This window comes from Nymphalis io, chromosome 2 (assembly GCF_905147045.1).
Source record: "Nymphalis io chromosome 2, ilAglIoxx1.1, whole genome shotgun sequence".
Taxonomy (NCBI): Eukaryota; Metazoa; Arthropoda; class Insecta; order Lepidoptera; family Nymphalidae; genus Nymphalis; species Nymphalis io.
Genome location: NC_065889.1, coordinates 5,383,473 through 5,405,031, shown reverse-complemented (window position 1 = coordinate 5,405,031; position 21,559 = coordinate 5,383,473). Strand labels below are relative to the sequence as shown.

At 30.3% G+C, this 21,559-nt stretch overlaps 2 protein-coding genes across 2 annotated transcripts; both read right to left on the bottom strand.

Moving 5' to 3' along the window:
- Positions 1-2,734: 2,734 nt before the first annotated feature.
- LOC126779272 (1-acyl-sn-glycerol-3-phosphate acyltransferase alpha-like) lies at positions 2,735-7,458 on the bottom strand. The gene is made up of 5 exons (XM_050503216.1): positions 7,271-7,458; positions 3,759-3,892; positions 3,505-3,686; positions 3,119-3,287; positions 2,735-3,044 (listed from the first exon to the last, which is right to left on the bottom strand). The coding sequence occupies exons 1-5, from the start codon at positions 7,336-7,338 to the stop codon at positions 2,872-2,874; spliced, it is 726 nt and encodes a 241-aa protein (XP_050359173.1). The 5' UTR covers positions 7,339-7,458; the 3' UTR covers positions 2,735-2,871.
- A 5,408-nt stretch (positions 7,459-12,866) lies between these two features.
- LOC126779340 (1-acyl-sn-glycerol-3-phosphate acyltransferase alpha-like) lies at positions 12,867-14,354 on the bottom strand. The gene is made up of 4 exons (XM_050503310.1): positions 14,258-14,354; positions 14,005-14,186; positions 13,114-13,282; positions 12,867-13,039 (listed from the first exon to the last, which is right to left on the bottom strand). The coding sequence occupies exons 1-4, from the start codon at positions 14,352-14,354 to the stop codon at positions 12,867-12,869; spliced, it is 621 nt and encodes a 206-aa protein (XP_050359267.1).
- Between the last annotated feature and the right edge of the window lie 7,205 nt (positions 14,355-21,559).

Sequence of the window (21,559 nt, the reverse complement as noted above, 5' to 3'; positions counted from 1 at the left end):
TATCCCTTTCGCCTGTGATTTGTTTGTAAGTGTAAACTTTCAAGTTTCAAGGGACATATAATCTTATAGTTTAATTTGAGGATACTCGAATCGTGGTCAAACATCGTGGCTAACCGAGGCAATACCTGTGAACAACGGTGACCTAAATAGACCCATTTACTCGTCTGCCTATCTTCTATAATAATAATATTAATAAGTCTTCATTCTAATCCACGGGAATCGTGCGAAGGGGTTGCATTAAATACAATTACATATCTTAACCTTGTTCCTTAATAGTCAGGGTCATTTTGGATCCAGAGACCTTGGACCCATTTAAGTCTAAGGAAGAACAGCACTGGATTCTTGCATCCTGAGGCCCTTACAATACCAGATGCTATAAATTCTTGTTACACGTCAAAATTTTGATGAAACTGTATATCAATACATATTTTCATTACATAGACCAAACGTTATTTGCTAAACTATATACATACAGTTTTTATAACTAAGAAAATGAATGGTAACGAAAAAACGGGTTAAATTAACTATATATTATTAAAATTTGTAAAAAATATTGTCTCCTTAAGTTATATAATGTCAAAAAATAACTAAAATAAGTATCTCGCTAGCTTGTAATTAATTTCTAAATACGTTAAGTTAAGCAGACGTTAGCTGCTCGTTGCTAGGTCATAATAAACCACATACATACGTAGGTACATATAGATGTATCTTAAGTCGCTACACTAACTTCACTAAGCCGTTCAACAGTAATCCTACTTTAGAGAACCAGAACGTATAAACCGACCAAAATTCGTTTACGTTCAATTATTCACATAAAGATTTATAAGAAAATTCTTATTATATTTTGCTTTCAAATCTTTTTGCATGATGCAAAAATTGTATGTCAATGTTGTTGGTCAACAATATTCTTATAATATGTATGTTTTTAAATCACAATTGTAAACATACAACAAAACTTTTTCAAAACATTATAAGTAGCGTTATAAAAAATCTTTATAGTTACTTTGTCATTTTACATTCATAGTATATTAAAGTTTATTAATTTAAGGTTTATTAATTTAAAGTTTAAATGATTTATCACCGAACGATTTCACCAGAAACTTTTTAAAATATTTTTAAATTATGAGATTTTTGTAATGCAAATATTGTCAATTATAACTATATTATTCTATATCTTGAGACACAAATAATAATAAAAGAACAATATGTTAACACGTGAACACTTTCTGATAATATTGCTTAGTTTCGAAATTTAAAATTCCTCACAAGATAGATTTATTTTCAAAATACAATGAAATTGAATCTGTGTCTATGTGTAATTAGGCTCTGTTTCATCCTAATAATAAAAACTTTCATCATCTTTCTTGTTATTAATATATCTGCGGCTTAAGCCATACTGTAACCAACAAATACGGAAAATGAAAAATATCTTGATCATCACATCACATCACAAATTCATCAAACTTCAAGCATTACTTTTATTTACATATGGACAAAGAATAGAAGAAGACTAAAAACTGTTTTCCTTTAATAAATCGAGCAAAGATAAAGCCTTCTAGAAAAAGACAATTTCTGGCTTAACAATCGTTTGTCTTGTCCATTTATGATGAAATTAACATTTTGAATTAGAAAAATAAAAAAATTGATTTTAGTTTATGCTTAAATACCTTAACATTCTCACAATGCTCAATGATGTTAGGCGACTGAATATATTGATATGCTCTTTCAAACATCATACTTAGGATAGATAACAGAAAAAATACTTTATTTGAAATATATATTTAACAATATTTATGGTTGAGATCTCCTTTTAAGCAAGTATGTCCTGGATATAATAATATATGTAACTTCTCACTACGTAAAGATCTATGCTTATATTTTCTTCGTATTTAAACCAAATGTATCGTATATCGAATTATTTTTTCTCAATTAACAAATATGTTTTATATTTTAATTTTATAATAATTTCAATTCTATGATGAGTATATGATGCAATGAAATAATGCCTTACTTTATTCATTTTGATCAATTTATAAATGTTTAATATTATATTTTGAAGCGGATCTCAATATTTCTACGATACACTGTAGATTGGACCAGTTATTACTTAATAAAATATTTAACTTTTGTGGTACACAAGTACATGATCCAGCGGCACATTTTATGCTTAGAACAAAATGTTTGTTCTCATATCTATATGCGTCAAATAATAAGAAAACAATATTTTAAATAGCAGTTTGCGAAATAAAAAACGCAAAATCAAAATGTCGCGTTTAATTTTAATTTACTGGGTCATCAAGAATCGAAATATTTATTCGCTTTCAATCTAAAGCTATACTGTTGTGTAATCATTTGATAAAGCTATCAACACTGCAATCAGTTTGTTATTATATGGGCCAGTTTTTAAACCTGACTTGTATATAGATGCTTTTTTGCAAGTTTTATAATATTTAAGAAAGATGCTTCCTCTAACTACTGCTTGCTTATCTTCTATCAACAGTTGCTTTTGCATATAATTTCATATGTATTCATATGAATATATGTCTTCTAGTGAATTGAACCATTAAATTGTTTTAGAGAAAAATTGTTAATTTTAGCCCTTCAAGATACTTATTTTCCTCATAACCTATTGGTGGAGATTAAAAAAAAGAAAATAAATAAAATAACAATGCTAATTTAAAATAATTGTCATTTTATTTTGTAAATTATTATATATATATATGTTTTCCTTCTATGTTTTGTTTACAAATTTTTCAAACAGCTTTTGACACGAAATTACTTAATATCAACACAAAATAAAAATATCCTTTATATACCTTTATTTTATATTGCATGCCACACCACACCTACTTTGCATTTGGCTTCGATTCTTCAGTTTAGTGTTTCCAGGGGATAGTCAGGCGGCAAGGAGCTGATTACCTCCTTAGACAATTCCTTAAAAACTCTCTCCATATTACTGTGAACCCTATTTATAAGTTCCGGTACATCATCCATCGTCAAGCCCTCGGTCGACACTGGCTCCAGACATTGCGCTATGACATGGCCTAATCATAAGAATAGAAAACATATTTAAATTAATTATAATTATTATAATAAAAATTACATAATAACTGCTTACCTCCATTAAAAATATGCTTTTTGTTATTTATAAAATAATATCGTGAAATCACAACTGGAATGATGGGAACTTGAGCTCCCACAGCTATGTTAAAAGCGCCTTTTTTAAATGGCAGTAACTTTGTGTAATCGCTACTTCGTCTTCCTTCGGGAAAAATTAAAATTTTTATCTGTTAACAAAAATAAATTGAAGTAAGAAATATATTATGTATTGTTTTATATAATGAAGACCTTAATATGTTATGTACCTTGTACATGACTCATTTATACTTCAAGCCGAAACACAGCAATACTAAGAATTGCTGTAACTAATTAAAGGTGCTTGCGCAAAACCCTACCTCCATGTTAAGCTTAATAATGTTTCATAGCTCATAATTTGAAATATACCTTATCCTGAAGTCTGGTTTTGGATTTCTCCTGTAAAAGTCTATGCGCATCCTTAGGGTTTCTTCTATCAACGAAAATAGCATCCATAAGATACAATCCCAATCCAAATGGAAAATAATATATAAATTCTTTCTTAATAACACATGATACTTTTTTCCAAATATACCAAAAATTACACAATCCTGCAAATTACAATAGTTTTTGTAGATCACGAAAGCAAAACTGAACACAAACACACAGACAATCGATCTTACCTAGTAAGTCCAATGAAGACTGATGGTTCAATATAATAACAGCTGCCCTGTCTTTGGACACGATCTCAGGGTTTCGTAGTTCCCATGTAACATTTAACAACTTTGTGACATGTTTTGATACCTCCGACATAAGGCTGAGGACAAAAGAATGAATCAATCATTTTAATGGATTATTTGTGCTAATAAAGGAGATAACTTTTTTGTGATGCCTGACTGAAAAAAACCTACTAAGCCATATATATAATAATAAGCTATATATTTCCATAAAACTTTACCATAAAAGGCAGTACCTTTCGGAAAAAGTTTTAGTAAGTGTATAATCTAATTATGTGTAGCAGTACTTCCCAGTTTCACTCGCATTAAATTTAGACTAAATGATATCAATTTAGACTTTTGACTAATTCAATATTTATAGAATATTGTTCAAAGTTGGTTGGTTCTTTACTGGTTTGTGCAAGCTCATCTGGATGAGTGGGTCATCAGATATTCTACCGCAAAACAGCAGTTTTTTTATATAGTATAGGAAGGCGGACGAGCACATGGGCCACCTGATGGTTACTTTTTAACGTGATTTTATATTTATTAAAACTACCCAATTCGTCCGAAAATAATTTATACTATCAACCTATCGTTATTTTTATCCTTTGTTATGTTATTGCAGTTCATTCGACATAATTGTAAATTAAAAACAGAAATAAAATCACGTCCCAATAACACATGTTGCTGTAAACTGGTTTGCACAATATATATTTTAAGCATTTTTTCATAACCTTCATAAACAACTAACAACAAATTAAACAAATTACCCAACAATAAATATAATAAAACTAATATTTCATATTCGTGTGAATAAAGATTTTATATCATATTTTATTAACTTAATATCATTACGGTTTTATAATACGCAAATTAAAAAAACGGATACTTCGTGAAATTGTGTTAGTGTCCCGTAATAATGTCTCATAGGATGTATGCCTCATAAATTATCTTCGTTTTAACAATAATATTGATCCCAAAATAGAAATGAAAATTATTATATACTTAGAACTTTTTTTGAGACAATAATTTCTCATTGGCTACATAAGCATTGTCTATGTTTTGGCTATAATTTATCGATACATTTCTTACTTTACTTACATACCGGCTAATTAGTATATTATTTTTTTAACACTTATACTGCAGAACTGAGTCTACACGACAATCCATTATTTCTGAGGGTCGCATTGCAATTTGACACAGTGATATCAAATAAATCAATAGATTTTACTAGATATTACCTTCATATATAAATTTTCACATTGTCAACATTTTGTGCACTAAATTTTATAATTTTAGTTTTCGTATTATGAACCGTATTTAATATACGTATATCAAATACGGTTTTATATAACTAAATCAAATACTCCGTGACAGTATGGTTGACCTCTTCATAATTTTGCTATTCTTTTAATTTAATTCAAATAATCAATGAGTTATTATCGGCAAACATACATATTGTCAATCTGACAATCTCATTGACTAGTGGCTAGATGTAATGCCGCAGATCCGGAGATTCTGGGTTAGAAGCCCAGGTTGGGCCAGTAAAAAGTTATTGGGTTTTTCTGTCAATAGCCCGGAGTCTGAAAGTTGGAAGTGTGTACGGAGTGTTACGTGCCTCGGAAAGCACGTAAAGCCGTTGGTCTTGTCTTGTCGGATTACTGTCCCATCGGCTTATGAGGGTTAGGGAATAGAGGGTGCAACTGTGCTTGCGCACACACTTATGTACTATAATATCTCTTGCGCAGTTGGCTAATCTCTCTTGAGATTGGCCGCCGTGGTCGAAATCGGCCTGGAGGACATCATTATTATTATTATTACTATCATGTTAAAGATACGCGGAAAATACGATAAATATATAAAACATTACTAAAACAAATTGTCTATTTCTACATATACATAACTCATATAGTACAATCACAGTACAATATCACACAAATCATGACCGCGTGGAATGTTATCAAGAATGCTAGCAACATTTCCCTGTCGAATCGTAAGCCAGTCCTGTCACTAGTGTGCCAATAAAACAGCGTATTAAACTTCTCAATTTTCTTGTTTCGTTTATTAATGTTTATTGTTATAACGACATTTTTTAAACAATTTATACAAGGAAACAAACGTACTGTTAAATATTCGATTTTTTTTTATCTATCTGTTAGTACCTACAGGAATAACTATTTAACAAAGGCTTACTTTAAATTTTTTGTCTTATTTTATAATAATATATCGTGGCAAATACGATAGAATGTAAGAATTAACGGTAATCGCTGTGCGGTTAAAGATGAACAGCATTTGTCTGGAAGATAAATATTCACATTTGTCATAAGTGTATCAAAATTGTAATGCTAAGAAAATACGCCGGAAGAACAACCCACACGTCCTTAGTTGCAGATAGATGGAATATTGAGGTATAGACCCTCCCTGCGGCTAACTGTCCTATGGTAGAAGAATGAATGAGGAATTATACTAGCTGCTAATCGTATCCCTGTGAGTCGTGATGTACTGTTGTTCTTAAGAAGTTTGTTTGTGAAACTTTGGTTTTAGTGAAATAAAATATTTTATGTTAGTTAATGGTATATCCATTTTTCTTTGATGGTCTTTTTTATCTGTTTCTGTGGTCACGGGAAACTTGATGTTTGTTGTTACCAAGTGCAATCAGTTCTTCGCATTTTATGAAAGCAATCCGCTTAAACCTTTTCAATATTAAATTTACTTATATATATATATATATATATATATATATATATATATATATACATGTATTTGTAACTAGTTATCTAGAAAATATTTAGAATTCAGAATAGGTGTTATGTGAAAATTATTTATAATTTCAATTTTATTTTTAAATTAGTGGTCTAAATTATGACATCACTGATATAAAAAAATTGAGAAAGTTATCTCAATTTTTTTTTCTACTTTATTTTATTATTTTTTTAATTTTTATTATTTTTTTAAGGAATAAATTTTTCAATCTTCAGTTGTTTAGGTCGTCGTATACATTGATAATATGGTTTTACTTTCTAATATCTTGTTATACGTTATTTAAAAAGTACTTTTTTCCATAGCATTATTGGTTGAAAAGGACTTGTTTTGTTAATATTAAGAAACCAGTCCTATATTCGATTTATACTCAGATATATCGTACTGTCTTAATCATTAGTAAGCAGTTCCAAGAATTTAAACTAGATGGCGTTATTAAGATGTTTTTGAATCATTCCACTATCTCGTTCTACACTTGAAAGTTGAGATTATTAAAGTGATATTTGTATTTAAATATGTTTAAGCATTTACTTCACAGAAAACACAAAGTATTATTAATGTTTTATACTACTCATGTTTCCATTGGATACTACTACGTATTGCTACTTTTTTAAGATATAATTCTATAATTATAGAAAACGTTCAATACATTTCTTTATATTAGTTAAAATTTAATGGCCAGCGTTTAATGTGATAAACAAAATACAATTACTTACAGTGCGTTCTTCACATGTTTTCCGTTCCACAAAAACATTGGCATTAAAATCAATGAATTGAACATCATAAAAAAAAAGTTAACATAATGTTTATAATAATATTGCACGAATTTTGCCGATTTGTATAACTTATCTTTAAAAACAAACGATGTAATTATAATTACAAAAGCAGTAATAATTTTATCCCACATTTTGGTAATACTTGTTTTAAACTATTCTTAAATCTTTAAAAATTGATTATTACGTTAAAAAATTAAAAGACCGCTTCGAGTGAGCACTGATTTTAAAATGAGTTGAAAGAAAATCGTTATTACGTTTAAATCAAGGACTGGGTTGAAAGCGTAACCAGAATGCAAGTTGTTTGATATTTATGTACCCACGACATTTTAAAAACTGCTTAATTTTTTAAAGTTTTCTTTTGATTGATTGAATAAAATTTTGATTCGATTAGTAGTATTTTAAAATTTCTTATAACAAGTCAATGTACAAAATCGACTTGTCATTTCGATTAAAAAATATACATAAAAAACTAAATCACTAACAAATCAACTAGCATTTGGGCTTCGTGCAAGCCCGCCTGGGTAGGTACCAAACACTCATCAAATAGTCTTCTTCTAAATAGCAATACTTAGTACCTAATATTGTATTCCGGTTTGAAGGGTGAGTGAACCAGTATAACTACAGACACAAGAAACATAAAATCTTATATTATAACATTCATACTTTACAGTTAATATAAAAATCAAAGCAACTCTACGAATGTGATTTATCAATATTAGTAATTATTTGTCCGATAAAAAATGATCGACAGACCAAATCAAAAAACATATTATTAGAATGTTATATCACGAACATTACGTTACGATTAAAAGTGATTTATCAATTCCTTCTCAACAACACACGCTACTTTTTTATCAGCGCAAGCGCGCATATTACACACGACTACAAAAACATGATTTTTATAATGTATGGACACTGATAACGATGAAGTCTAACCGGTGTCGTCTTCGATGACCAGTCAAAAGGGACTGACCAACTGAACGCATATGAACTGAATCGGAACGTATTATTGTGCATAAGTGTGTGCGTAAACACAAGCGCACTCTATTCCTTCACTCTCATAATCCCATGGAATGGCAAATCCAACACGACCGGTCAGGCGCTAAACCATTATCAATACATACTTTCATAGACACGTGAGTGTGAAACCCCACCAACTTTCAAACTCTCTACTGCTACAAAGAATTTCTTACGACACTACAACTCTACACATATATATAAATACTCATACACCCACAGACCCGCACATACTCACACACTCAGTTCATTAAACCCATTACGTCCAATGCATATTGCTTATTATAATAGCATTCTGTCTTCGGTGACGATTTCAGAATTACTTATTTGCCATTCAAAATTTAACAACTGCATTACGTACACATATTTAAAATGTTGCTTAGGACAAGGAAATTAATCGAGTATTATAAAACATTAACAAAATAACACTCAAACACATATTATAATAATATAAGCAACCTTTAAAAATATTCAATTGTTCCAATGGACTTCAATTGCGTATTAAAATTGGTAATTTTATTAGAGGTTGAAATGTTATGTTCATAAGTCCGTAGCTATTTTTTAAACTTCTAATTAAAGCAAAGGCTACGCATAATTATGTATAATTACATTGGAATGGGAAAATATTTAATAAAACGCTCGTATTGTATAGTAAAATAATTAGTTGACAATTAATATTTTAAACCCATTAAAAAAGCATTTGAGCCGGTTGGCGTGGTTGGTAGAACACTTGCCTTTCACGCCGAAGGTTGTGGGTTCGATTCCCACCCAGGACAGACATTTGTGTGCATGAACATGTCTGTTTGTCCTGAGTCTGGGTGTAATTATCTATATAAGTATGTATTTACAAAAGAAAAGTAGTATATCAGTTGTCTGGTTTCCATAGCACAAGCTTTGTACAAGCTTAATTTGGGATCAGATGGCCGTGTGTGAAAAATGTCCCAGGATATTATTATTATTATTTCAAGAACAAACACGAATTCAATTTTTTATTAAAATATTACTTACCAGCATTTAAAGAGCCCATTTCAGGTAATAATTATAAAATACGAAAATACCTCAAATCGTAAACGTTCAGCAAGTTTTGTGCTTTTATGAAAAGAATACTTAAAATAGGATAGAAAAAAAGAAGAGAAATCCCTCTCGCCAAAACCAGTGCGGTACCGCATTGACTGGACCGAGCCATCTGTTGGCTTCTACTGTGTCTTCAATGTTGTTGTATCTTGGTGGCAATTCGCTAAAAGAACAGGATATTATATTTTGTACCAGTTGCAATTCAAGACCAAATTTACCTTGAGGGTAGAGCCGTTGGAATCCCGCCATATCAAAATTTTTTTGTGGTCAGAGTGCCAACCAATTTACTGCTGATATGAATGTGTGAGGTAGAAAGGTGTAGTATTCTGGCGATTCCGTGGCCGACTACCCGACACCGTAGTCACACGACACCGATAATTCACGTAATTTGTTTTACCGTTTTATGTTTAATTTTATTACATAGATATATTATATCTCGAGTAGTTACACGATTGATTAATTATTGTATTTTTATATATGCCTTGATGCCAAATACAAGGACTAGGCAGAGGCGATGTTATAGAACACGAGTGTGCGCAAACACAGGTGCACTTTGTAATTAATAGAGTCAAATTAATTTGTAACAAACATATTTCACACACTTTAATGTTTAATAAAATATATATAGTAATCAAAGAAATATTTTTTTCATATATAAAAATAGACAACTGCACTTTACACAGATTTCAAATAAATTACAAATATTGGCATTCAATATTGTTGTTGTTAATTGGCGTAAAATAAATAAAGCCACACAAAATGTTAACAATCAATATACATATAATATTACACGGCTCTAATTGATTAACTATTATTATAAATTATGATCAAATGGGATTTCAAAACGAATATGAAATATTTGGATTTTTCTTAACTTTGTTTTCGATGGAAATAGCCATAATTGAAAATAAATACGTAACATGGTACAGACCTGACGATCGCAATGGTATAAGGTATAAGTAAATAAAATGTCCGTCAGAATGATTTTATCATTTATAAATTTATTTCATCTAGATCCTGGTCCTACGACTTGATTGTTGTGTGCTATTATTTCGTCTTATCGTATTATCGAATCCGTATAGTATCTAATACTAATTGCACTATAAAATTATATATATAATTATAATTGAACAGTCTATTCTAATCGAAAAAGGAGAGAGATAAACAAACTTAAGCTTTATGAATTCCGTGCAACTTGTAATAGCACTTAACTACTTATACCTTCTTTAATTTTAGTTCTAAAGTTTGGAAATCAACTTTGCAGATATTCAAGACGCTCTTTTTTCGTTGAATCTATAATGGAAATTATAGGTAATTCAAGTTCTTGATATTGCGACAATTCGTTTCAAAAGTTTATTTTTATTTGCTCCTATTGTAATTGAAATAGTCTATATAGCATTATTATTATTATTATTATAGCAACGTATTCATTTTTACGCATTCTAATTCTAAGCCGACAGGACGCTACTTATCTTCTGTGATCGGACAAGAACCGGTGTATTCAATATCGTATACACGGTTTAATAACGGGGCCAACAACAGTTAGATAAAAGGAAATCCTCTTTGATATACGACTAATGACTTTTTGAAATTGCGTCGCAATATATTATAAGTAATATTATATTGTAATGTTTCTCAAATAAGTTATATGTTATTTATCAACATTATTAAAATGTGGATTTATAATTACATTAGTATAGTTTAATTTTACTAAAGTTATAAATATTGTAACATCTTATAATAATCTTTAATCATATATAATATATTAATAGAGATAATTTTCATGAGCTCAAACACGATACCTCCGCTGTCCGTTGGTGACGTGGTAAAGCTGCAGCATCAGATCAGGGTTGCTATATTATTGAAGTAACAGTATACTAAAATTTGAATCGATTATACATTAGAAGTTTCTCACATCGACGAATAGAAAAGAACTGATAGTAACAATAATGTCCTTCAGACCGTTGTCGGCCACGGCGGCCAATCTCAAGAGAGCTTAGCTAACTGCGCAGGAACTATTATAGTGCACAAGTGTGGGCGCAAACACAGGTGCACTTTCTCTTCCCTAGATCTCATAATCCGATGGGACGGCAATCCGACACGAGCGGAAAGAGTTCAGGCGCAGAACCAACGGCTTCACGTGCTTTCCTAGGCACAGGATATGCTGATAATATTCAAGAAGCTAAATAGATTTTCTTTAATCATAGCTGAGCTTGTTCTCGATCAAGTCAGGCTCACAGATATACACGTTATGACACCCCTCTTTTTTGCATCTGGAGTTAAAAAGAAGTATTTACATTTACAATATATTTTGACAAATTGTTGGAATCTACTGATAGTGTTCAAATTCAAATGTCCTCTAATATGAAGGATGTCTGATAATTTGAAATAGTTGCAAGACACGCAATCTCTCTTTTCATAGGCTTAAACGAACATTTATTCTGGTTAGAATCTGTTCATATGCGTCATATGCACATTTGCATTTTGTTATCGATTGACATATTAATGACCTTTCCATGTATTCTACAGGACACACGTTAATATGTTATCTGTATCCAAAGTGGTAAGAACATGTGAATCTTAACCGATGATCGTGGGTTCAAACCCGGGCAAGCACCACTGAATTTTCATGTGCTTAATTTGTGATTATAATTCATCTCGTGCTTTACGGTGAAGGAAAACATCGTGAGGAAACCCGCATGTGTCTAATTTCACTGAAATTCTGCCACATGTATATTCAACCAACCCGCATTGGAGCAGCGTGATGGAATAAGCTCCAAACCTTCTCATCAAAAAGAGGAGAGGAGGCCTTTAGCCCAGCAGTGGGACATTCACGGGCTGTTACGTTATCCAAATTAATAAAAAAATATCGCATTGCTCAATTCGTCCTGTTCAAGTTAAGTAAGGCTCAAAATATAATCCAAAACCAGTTGCCGATTCTCAACCTTTTTTTTGTAATGTATTCAAAGCCTTCACAAGATACTTATGATTTGACTTTAAGCTAAACACGTTGTCAGGATCAATAAAAAAAGTGACTGTGACTTATTTTAGGTACAAAGTTAAAAAAACTATTATTAACTCTTTATCTAAAGTTAGTCGAATATATTTTCATATCCACCGAGAATTGAATAAACTTAGTCTTAGTTTCCAAAAGAATTTATTATTTGCCGTTTAACGATTTAATATATCATCTCAGGCTTACTATCGCTATGTTGATTAAAAAAAACTAAAAGATACAAAAAAACGGTTGTAATCATTTAAATGTTAAATTCTACGTATTTCTAATACAAATGATTATTTTCTTAATATTTCCATCTTAGCAAATCGTTTATGAAGCAGTAAAGTAGTAAATTTGGTAAGAAATGAAAATAAGGAAATAAAAGATTTTTATTTTGTAAATAAATTTATTTTTAATTAAAGTTGGACAACGCCTGCCTTGGATTCTTCAGTTCAGTTTTTCCAGCGGGTAGTCTGGAGGCAAAGAGCTTACTACCTCCTTAGACAATTCCTTAAAAACTCTCTCCATATTACTGTGAACCCTATTTATAAGTTCCGGCACATCATCCATCGTCAAGCCCTCGGTCGACACTGGCTCCAGACATTGCGCTATGACATGGCCTAATCATAAGAATAGAAAACATATTTAAATTAATTATAATTATTATAATAAAAATTACATAATAATTACTAACCTCCGTTTAAAATATGCTCTTTGTCATTTTTAAAATAATACCGCGAAATCACAATTGGAATTATGGGAACTTGAGCTTCCACGGCTATGTTAAAAGCGCCTTTCTTAAATGGCAATAGTTTTGTGAAATCTTTACATCTTCTACCTTCGGGAAAGATAACTATTTTTGTCTGAAAATAAAATTTATATATATAACCAGGAAACTAACCCCTTTGTGCAAGTTCAGTTAATTATAAAATAATAATTAAATAACCTAAATTTGTAGAAATATAATCAAAATGCAAAGAAAGCAATAATTGGCTGACCAACTATTTTAACTATTGAGAATTTATTTATTTTATTTTATTTATTTATTAGATCACTAACAAAGTACACACAGATACATGACAGCACACAGTTGATAAAATAAAAAAAGAAGTGGTACCTTAATTACAGGTGATAACTACATATGAACAATAAGACAATAAGGCAATTTTTCTTACAACGCCATTGTCTATGGGCGTTGGTGACCACTTACCATCAGGTGGCCCGTCCCGTCTTGTCCGCCTTCCTACTCTATAAAAAAAACATACACATTATAGCACGAAAAAAAAATCCAAATAAAAGAAAAATCAAAATTTCAAGATACAAAAAACCATGAAAATAATTTTAATAAAGGGTAAATTAATAGTGATAAATAAATATGGATAATTAAGTGTTACTTATTAATGACATTATGGACCTTCTAAATTTATGTATATTGTTGATAAAGATGTCGACATTCCTGCCCATATTTACGCAATTATAGATCCTTTATGAATTTTCAGAAGATTCAGCAATGCCATTCCTGAACTTTACTTTGCGTGTGGATATATTAACATATTTTTTTAATAATCTATAATCTTAAATGTACCTTATTCTCGAGTTTTTTTTTGGCTTTCATCTGTAAAACCTTATGCGCATCCTTGGGGTTCTTTCTGTCTATGAAAATAGTATCCGTCAAGTACATGGCCAACCCGAATGGAAAGTAATATATTATTTCTTTTTTAGAAACACACACTGCTTTACCCAAAGATAGCCATAAATTACCCAAGCCTGCAAGTTAAAATATATTTACATAGTCTACGATATTACATACACACGCACGATATATCATACATACATACATAATAAGTCAATTGAAGATTGATGATTTAACAAAACAACAGCTCCTTTCTCTTCGGAGACGATTTCAAAGTTTCTCAGATGCCATTTAACATTCATTAAAATTGCTATGGATGAACATGCGTGTGCGAAGATGCTGAGGACAAAGGAATAAAATATTAATAAGTAGAAAAAAGTATTGCTTTAAGTATAAGAATGTATTGTACAGATCAATCATATTAATATTATAAAGAGGTTAGTTTTGTTTTTTTTTTCATTTGAAGCAAAAATTTTCAGATAATATGAAATTTCAGAATTATAATAAAATAAAATATATACATTTAAACGTAGTCGCAAAGAAATATGTCGGTGCAGACTTGTTTGACAAACCGTTTTTTTGAGAAGTAAAAAAAGATTTAAGCAGATTGTTGAAGTCTGTAATTATAAATTCAATTGTTCTTAAATGCATATGTTTTTTTATCTTGATATTATAAGCAAGATAACAGATAATGATTACGATATTATTACATTACTTACATTATAATATAATATAATAACGTTTTTAAAAGAATAGATATGAGTATTAAATAATTATATTTGGTTATGTATTGTTTATATTGGTGTGAATATTCGGTTAACGATTCATATATTAATTAGAATTAGTGTGTATGTTTGTTTGTCTAACAGGCAGACTATTTTATCTCACATGGATTTATTCATGTGTTATATTATATTAAGTATCAATTTCAATGCCGTTAAGGCACGTTAAGGTAACATGGTTAGGATGTAGTGACGTTTGATGACGATTGATATCTATAAGTACCGTTAGCAATGACAACGAAATCGAAGGTTATTTCTTTGATCATTTTATGATTAATTAGTTATTTTAAAAGATGAGTTGTGCTAAGCTATCCTACTAGGGAAATAATGAAAATAAAATGTTGCACTAATTGTAAAAAGTAATATAATTTTATAAGTAGAAGCATTAAATGTTACTTCTTTCATTCTCGTTGTTTACGTTAGTTACTAAAAGGATGCGTCTAATATTTTTATAGAGTAACTTTTAATTTAAAGTAATTAAGCGGTCTAGCAGATAGCCTACCTGATGGTAAGTGTACTTCTTACATTGTAAATGCGCCACCAACCTTTGGACCTAACAGGTTATGTCCTAAATGCATGTAGTTAGACTGGGTCACTCATCCTTTAAACCGGAACACAACAATACTAAGATAACTCGGTGATGTCTACTGCGTATGCGCTTGCAACCTACTTAGAAGTCCTATAGAATATTCTTTTTTATTTATATTTTATATTATATTGATCATTTAAAGAATTATATTTACCTTTTTTAGAATTTTTTTAATAACAAAAATTTCTTTGAAAAACTTATTTTATTAGTTATCATTTTGACTCTTAAGAATTACTGCCGCGCAACTCAGTTTCAAAATATTGAATATCCTAACAATTTTTAAAACTGATATTAAAACAATTTTACTAAAATTGACGTGCAATGTGCCCGTTGACAATTTACAACCAGTTCGTCGTATCCTTGTTTCAACAACGCTTTCCTTAATTACCTCAACGCGTTGTGGTTTTAATACAATGAAATCCACGACACGAATTCAGTTATGTGGTCTTTTACAGTTTATTTCAATGGTAACTACGAGAACATTTAATTTTTTCGTAAATGCCCATTCACGCATTATATATTTTGAATTAAGTATTTAAAAAAAAAACTTTATATATGTGTCATTTTATAAGTTTGTAACAAAAATCCTAGCCACAAGATCAGCTAATAATATGGATTTATGTGTATTAATTGACGAAGCTAAAACTATGTGCAGTGTTTTTTCCCAGATATGAATACCTAGGCCAACAAAAGATACGGAGACGGTTTATTTGGTGTTACAAGTTTACTTATCGTTTTTTGCAATATTCTTCACTGTTTCTTTTAAAATAATTATAAATATTATGTTTATATAATATTCTTGATATGTATAATGTGGCGCCAGCCTAAGTATTACTGCATTGTCAGAGAATGCCAGATTGCAAATAGTCCAACTCTTTAAAAATTTTTACCCTGAAAATTTGTAAATAAAACATGATATAAAATATCCGCTGAGTTTCTTTCGCTAGTTCTTCTCAGGGGTGTTTCTATTCAGAACCGGTGATAGTGTCTAATTTAACTATCAGTAAGTAATTGTAATGCTTTGTAATTGTAATACTGAGTGAAGTATTTTGGTTTCGATATAGTAAACGAGCAGTACGAACAACTCTAACCTGGTTTATAGTTAGTATTTAGGCCTTTATATATTACATTTGTAATACCATATATTAAACCTAAAATTTAAACTATATACTAGAAAAATAACTGCCATACCACGACACTAACAAAAACGCTAGCAGTATTTGAATGCCTCCAATGAATCGCAATTCTGATCTTCTTGTCAAAAATTGAAACATCTCTGCAACAACTTGCCTATATAATTTTTGAATGATAATCCGTACTGTAATATTGAAATGCGATCGTGCGTCTGTTGGGTTGTTGTTTTTTCCTTCATTCAAAGCCACAAAACAGTAGATCGGCGTGATTTTTACATACTTTACATTTTTACATAGTTTGAATTAGGAACATATGTTACTTTTTATACGACAAATTGCACAGCTCCTTTGAAGTAGATACGTAGCGTTATTTTCTAAATACACTTACATGCTTAACATATTTATATCAAATTAGACATTAATTAGATTTTATACTGACACACAGGCTACTTTGCACAATTCTGCAATTCCTTTTTGAGAGTAAAACGAACACACTTCATTTTGATTTATCTTACTTATTAGAAAGATTTATCATTTTTATGTATGTTTTTCCTTAAAACTGACAATCAAACTGTAAAAATTGAATTGTAAAAATAAATATTAATAATAATTACCGAAAACGAAGTTAACTGTTTTTTTACCATAATTGTTATGACTATGAAGCTTACACATAAATAAATATTATGTTTCTTGTATTTCGTTTGTAGACTTGAAATAAAAACGTCGCGAAATCTATTCCTAAAGAATCTTGTGCGTCAAAATATAAAATAATAATAATTTCTTAACTATTAGTTCTACATATTTTAACAAATATCATATCAAATAGACGTTATCAAGAGCTTTCCTGTAAAAAAATTCCTATAAATTCTACGTAAAAACTATAAATCGTACTGAATTGAAAATTGAATCTTGGCATGGACATTCTAATTTTAATGTATCAAACTGGAGTTTTTTTTTAACTCCAGAATAGAAGAAGCGTCCAATTTGGCGCTCCAAAAATCATATTTTTAAAAACAACATTTAATTAATAATATATATAAAAAATAAATATAAAAATTATATATTAATAAATAAACATTTTAATAACATTTAACATTATATTTTAACTCATCCTAGGTTTCTGATGCTTTTGACATCTCCTAAATTGTTATTTACAAAAAAGTAATTACAATCTCAACTTCTAAAGCAGCGTGGTCTTATGTTAAAGATCTAGTAGGTAATTAATTCCTGTAAAATTAACTCGACAACAATTAAATTACTAGCTACCCATGCGACGCCGCGATAGAAGTTTAATAATAAGAGTCTAAAGAAAATGTTTATATCGATATATACATGTATATTTTTCCGACGTTTTCACCAATAATCTTGATATTTCAGCCAATGTACACAAAACCTTAATAAAAACACTTAAATATGAATCACTCAAGTTTTGGAGTTTATCGCACTTAAAAAGAAAGGAAGACATACATTTTACTCATAACAAAGTGAACGGGCTAGATTCATCATTCATATATTGATTATAAAGTAAGGATAAGGTTCTAATGTAAAAATAAAAATGTGTTCGAATTATCGTGGTATAAGCAAATACTTACGTTGAGTTCTTCAAATTTTTCCCGTTCCACAAAAATATTGGTAACAAAATTATTGACATAAATATCAGTATAGAATAGCAAATAATAAATTTATAATAATACTCTACGAATTTTGCCCATTTGTATAACATATCTTTAAAAACAAATACTATAATTAGAATTATAAAAATAGTAATTATAATATCCCACATAATATGATAGATTATTTTAAGCACTATTTGTAATTTCAAATAAACAATTATTATTATTGTTATTAATTTATTAATATAATATACTGATGTGTTCACGAGTTATCGTTTTTGTTGCCGCACGGTAACTTGCCGCACCATACTACGAAGATACGTCTTATATTTGATCAAAAGAGGTTTTTGATTTGAGTAAAAACGTGTATTATTCAATTGTTTAATAATATTAACAATTTACTTTTATGACAATCGAAATATAAATGTGAAATACATGTTATACTTTTAGACAGGTCGATGTACATAATATAATGAAAACATCCAACTATTAATTTAGAAGCGGCAAATTCTAAGGCACTTGATATTTAAGCTCGGAGCACTTCAGAAAGTTCTAGATGGCGACTTGAAATTCAATTACTTTTCTTGTTTGTTTTACGTAGCGATGAAACGCTCCGTTAAATAAAGCTTTGAATATTGACGAATAGTGATGAAGAAAAAGGTTTTAAGCATTCGAATTGTTAGAATGTTATTAAAATATTTTAGAATTTAAATATATTTTTTACACAAAAAAAAAAGTTCATTCTGTATGTAGGTATTACTCTATATTTTACTCGAAGTAAGGCTTTGTGCAAAGCCCGTCTGACATATTCAACCACCAAACAGCAATACTTAGTATTATTGTGTTCCAGTTTGAAGAGTGAATGAGCCAACTACTACAGACACAAGGAATATAACGTCTTAGTTCCCAAGGTAGCTCATAGGATGATTAGTATTTTTTACGGTGGCCCATTTTAACGTCCGCCTACCCATTTTATACAAAAAAAATAGGTGATATATATGTGTATGAACATTTGCAAGAGCTTTTATGTCACTGGAGAACTGAAGTTCTACCACTAACAAATATTGTATGTTAGGAACTATTTCCTGAGCTAGTAAAGTTTCTTAATATAAACTTTTTATGTTAGTTAAATTACAAAAGCATTACCACAAATATAGACCAACAAAATTTACATGAATGTTGACTAAATCTATGACATCGGCATTAAATATGTAACAAAATTACTGTTCTCTAAGAATGTCGTTGAAAACTTTCTATAAAACTCACTATTTGATATGTTTTTTGATGCATGTATGTTACTTTCTGAAATTTCACGATCTTTTTCTACGTGTAGTTTCATTTTTGTTTCTACATAATAGCATTAAAGTTTGGGTATAAAGTGAGTAAAAAAACTTCTTTACATGAAAAACCGATAACTTTAGCCGGCTATCCCCGACTCGATCTCTGTGCGGACTAAAACGCACAACCTATAATTAAGATCGTACTGGTTTATTCACTAAACCACATGGGTTCACAAAATAAACACGACACAACTGTTACTTCTTTCTACTGAGTGGTTGACTAGTCTAAAACTTTATTAAGTAGCCTTTATAACTAATCAATCTACTACATCAAACGTTACTTATAGAATACTTATATATTTTTTAAGAACAATGTAATATATTAAATATACCATAAATTAAAATTGTTGGGTGAATGAAAATCGTATTCTTACATTTGAACATTCCGTGTTGCGCTTTATCAAACGAGATCTTCGGTCAGTACTCAAAAGCCGCATAAGTCAGCTTGTAACTTTGCCAAATTCTTGAAAGTAGTTATTTACTTGAGTTCGAATCTGTTGTAGAATATCACGTAAAGATATATTTGGCCAAGCGGTTACGACGTATTATTTCAATTATAGAAACCAATTGAACTAGCACGGGTTTGAAATATTTATTATTTTATTTTTAACAATTTTTACCTTTACTTAACTTTTGAAAACTATGATTTACTAACATAACTATTATCTAGTGAGTGTGATAACGTTTTAAGCAATTATCATAGTAAAAATTAATAAAATCGATGCAATGAAAACTGTTGGGCACATATGTGTGCACTTTGAAGGCAATATTACCCGTGTTTACGGAAACTATTATATCATACAAATTAAAATTATAATTTAAAAACTTTTAAAGGAAATTGTTTACCTATTTTAAGTGCCATTTACCTAATATAATTTACATTTATATTAGAACGTTCTCTTTGTTATCAAAACGTAATAAGTTTATTACTTTCAAGTGAACGCGTGGCAAACTTCGTTACAGCCATGTCCAGTTTGTTGTTCCCGAGGGAGGTAACTTTATGTCAGGCAATTTCACAGCGGCGCAGTATAAACAGAACTGCAGGGATATATTATATGTATGTTAATAGCTAGTGTAAGACACAAAGTAATATCAAACGTACTGGACAATTTTCCACGATTTCCTTGATTTTGAAATCACAATCAATCAATCAATCAATCAATAAATTTAACAAAATTATTTATATGTGATTGTTTAACTGTGCAATTAAGTATGATAATACTTAATATTCATGATTGAATACCATTACTGGATGAAGTGTAAGTTCTTTTTTATAATAGGTAGGTGGACTCGCAATTAAGCCGCCTGATGTTAGTTGATGGAAACCTGCATGTGTCTAATTTCATTGAAATTCTGCCACATGTGTATTCTACCAACCCGCATTGGAGCAGCGTGGTGGAATAAGCTCCAAACCTTCTCCTCAAAAGGGAGAGGAGGCCTTAGCCCAGCAGTGGGACATTAACAGGCTGTTACTCTCATGTTAAATGGTCACCACTGGCCATTGACATTGATATAAACGTTCGTTACATTGCCAAAGAACTAAGTTGTCTAGGTTAGTAGCATGCCATTACACTGACTCACTCACTCTTCATGATAATGTATAAATGTACGCATTGCAATACCTTCTATGTATCCTGTTATAAGACCTTAATCCATTTTGCACTTTTCATTATGTTGACACAATCGCGGAGCCTCTATGTAGGGCTGTACGAACCAACTCGAAACTAACCGCAGAAAACGGTCGTTAAATGTCAGAAAGTGATATGCGATATTGACCATTATAATTAAAACATTTCAAGAATACAGGCAACAAAATAGCATTTTTTTTATCGAATAGGAAGGCGGACGAGCATATAGGCCACCTGATGGTAAGTGGTCACCAACGCCCATAGATATTGGCATTGTAAGAAATATTAACCATCGCTTACACCACCAATGCGCCACCAGCCTTGGGAACTAAGATGTTATATCCTTTGCTCCTGTAATTACACTGGCTCACTCACCCTTCCAAACCAGAACACAACAATACCAAGTACTGCTGTTTTGCGAT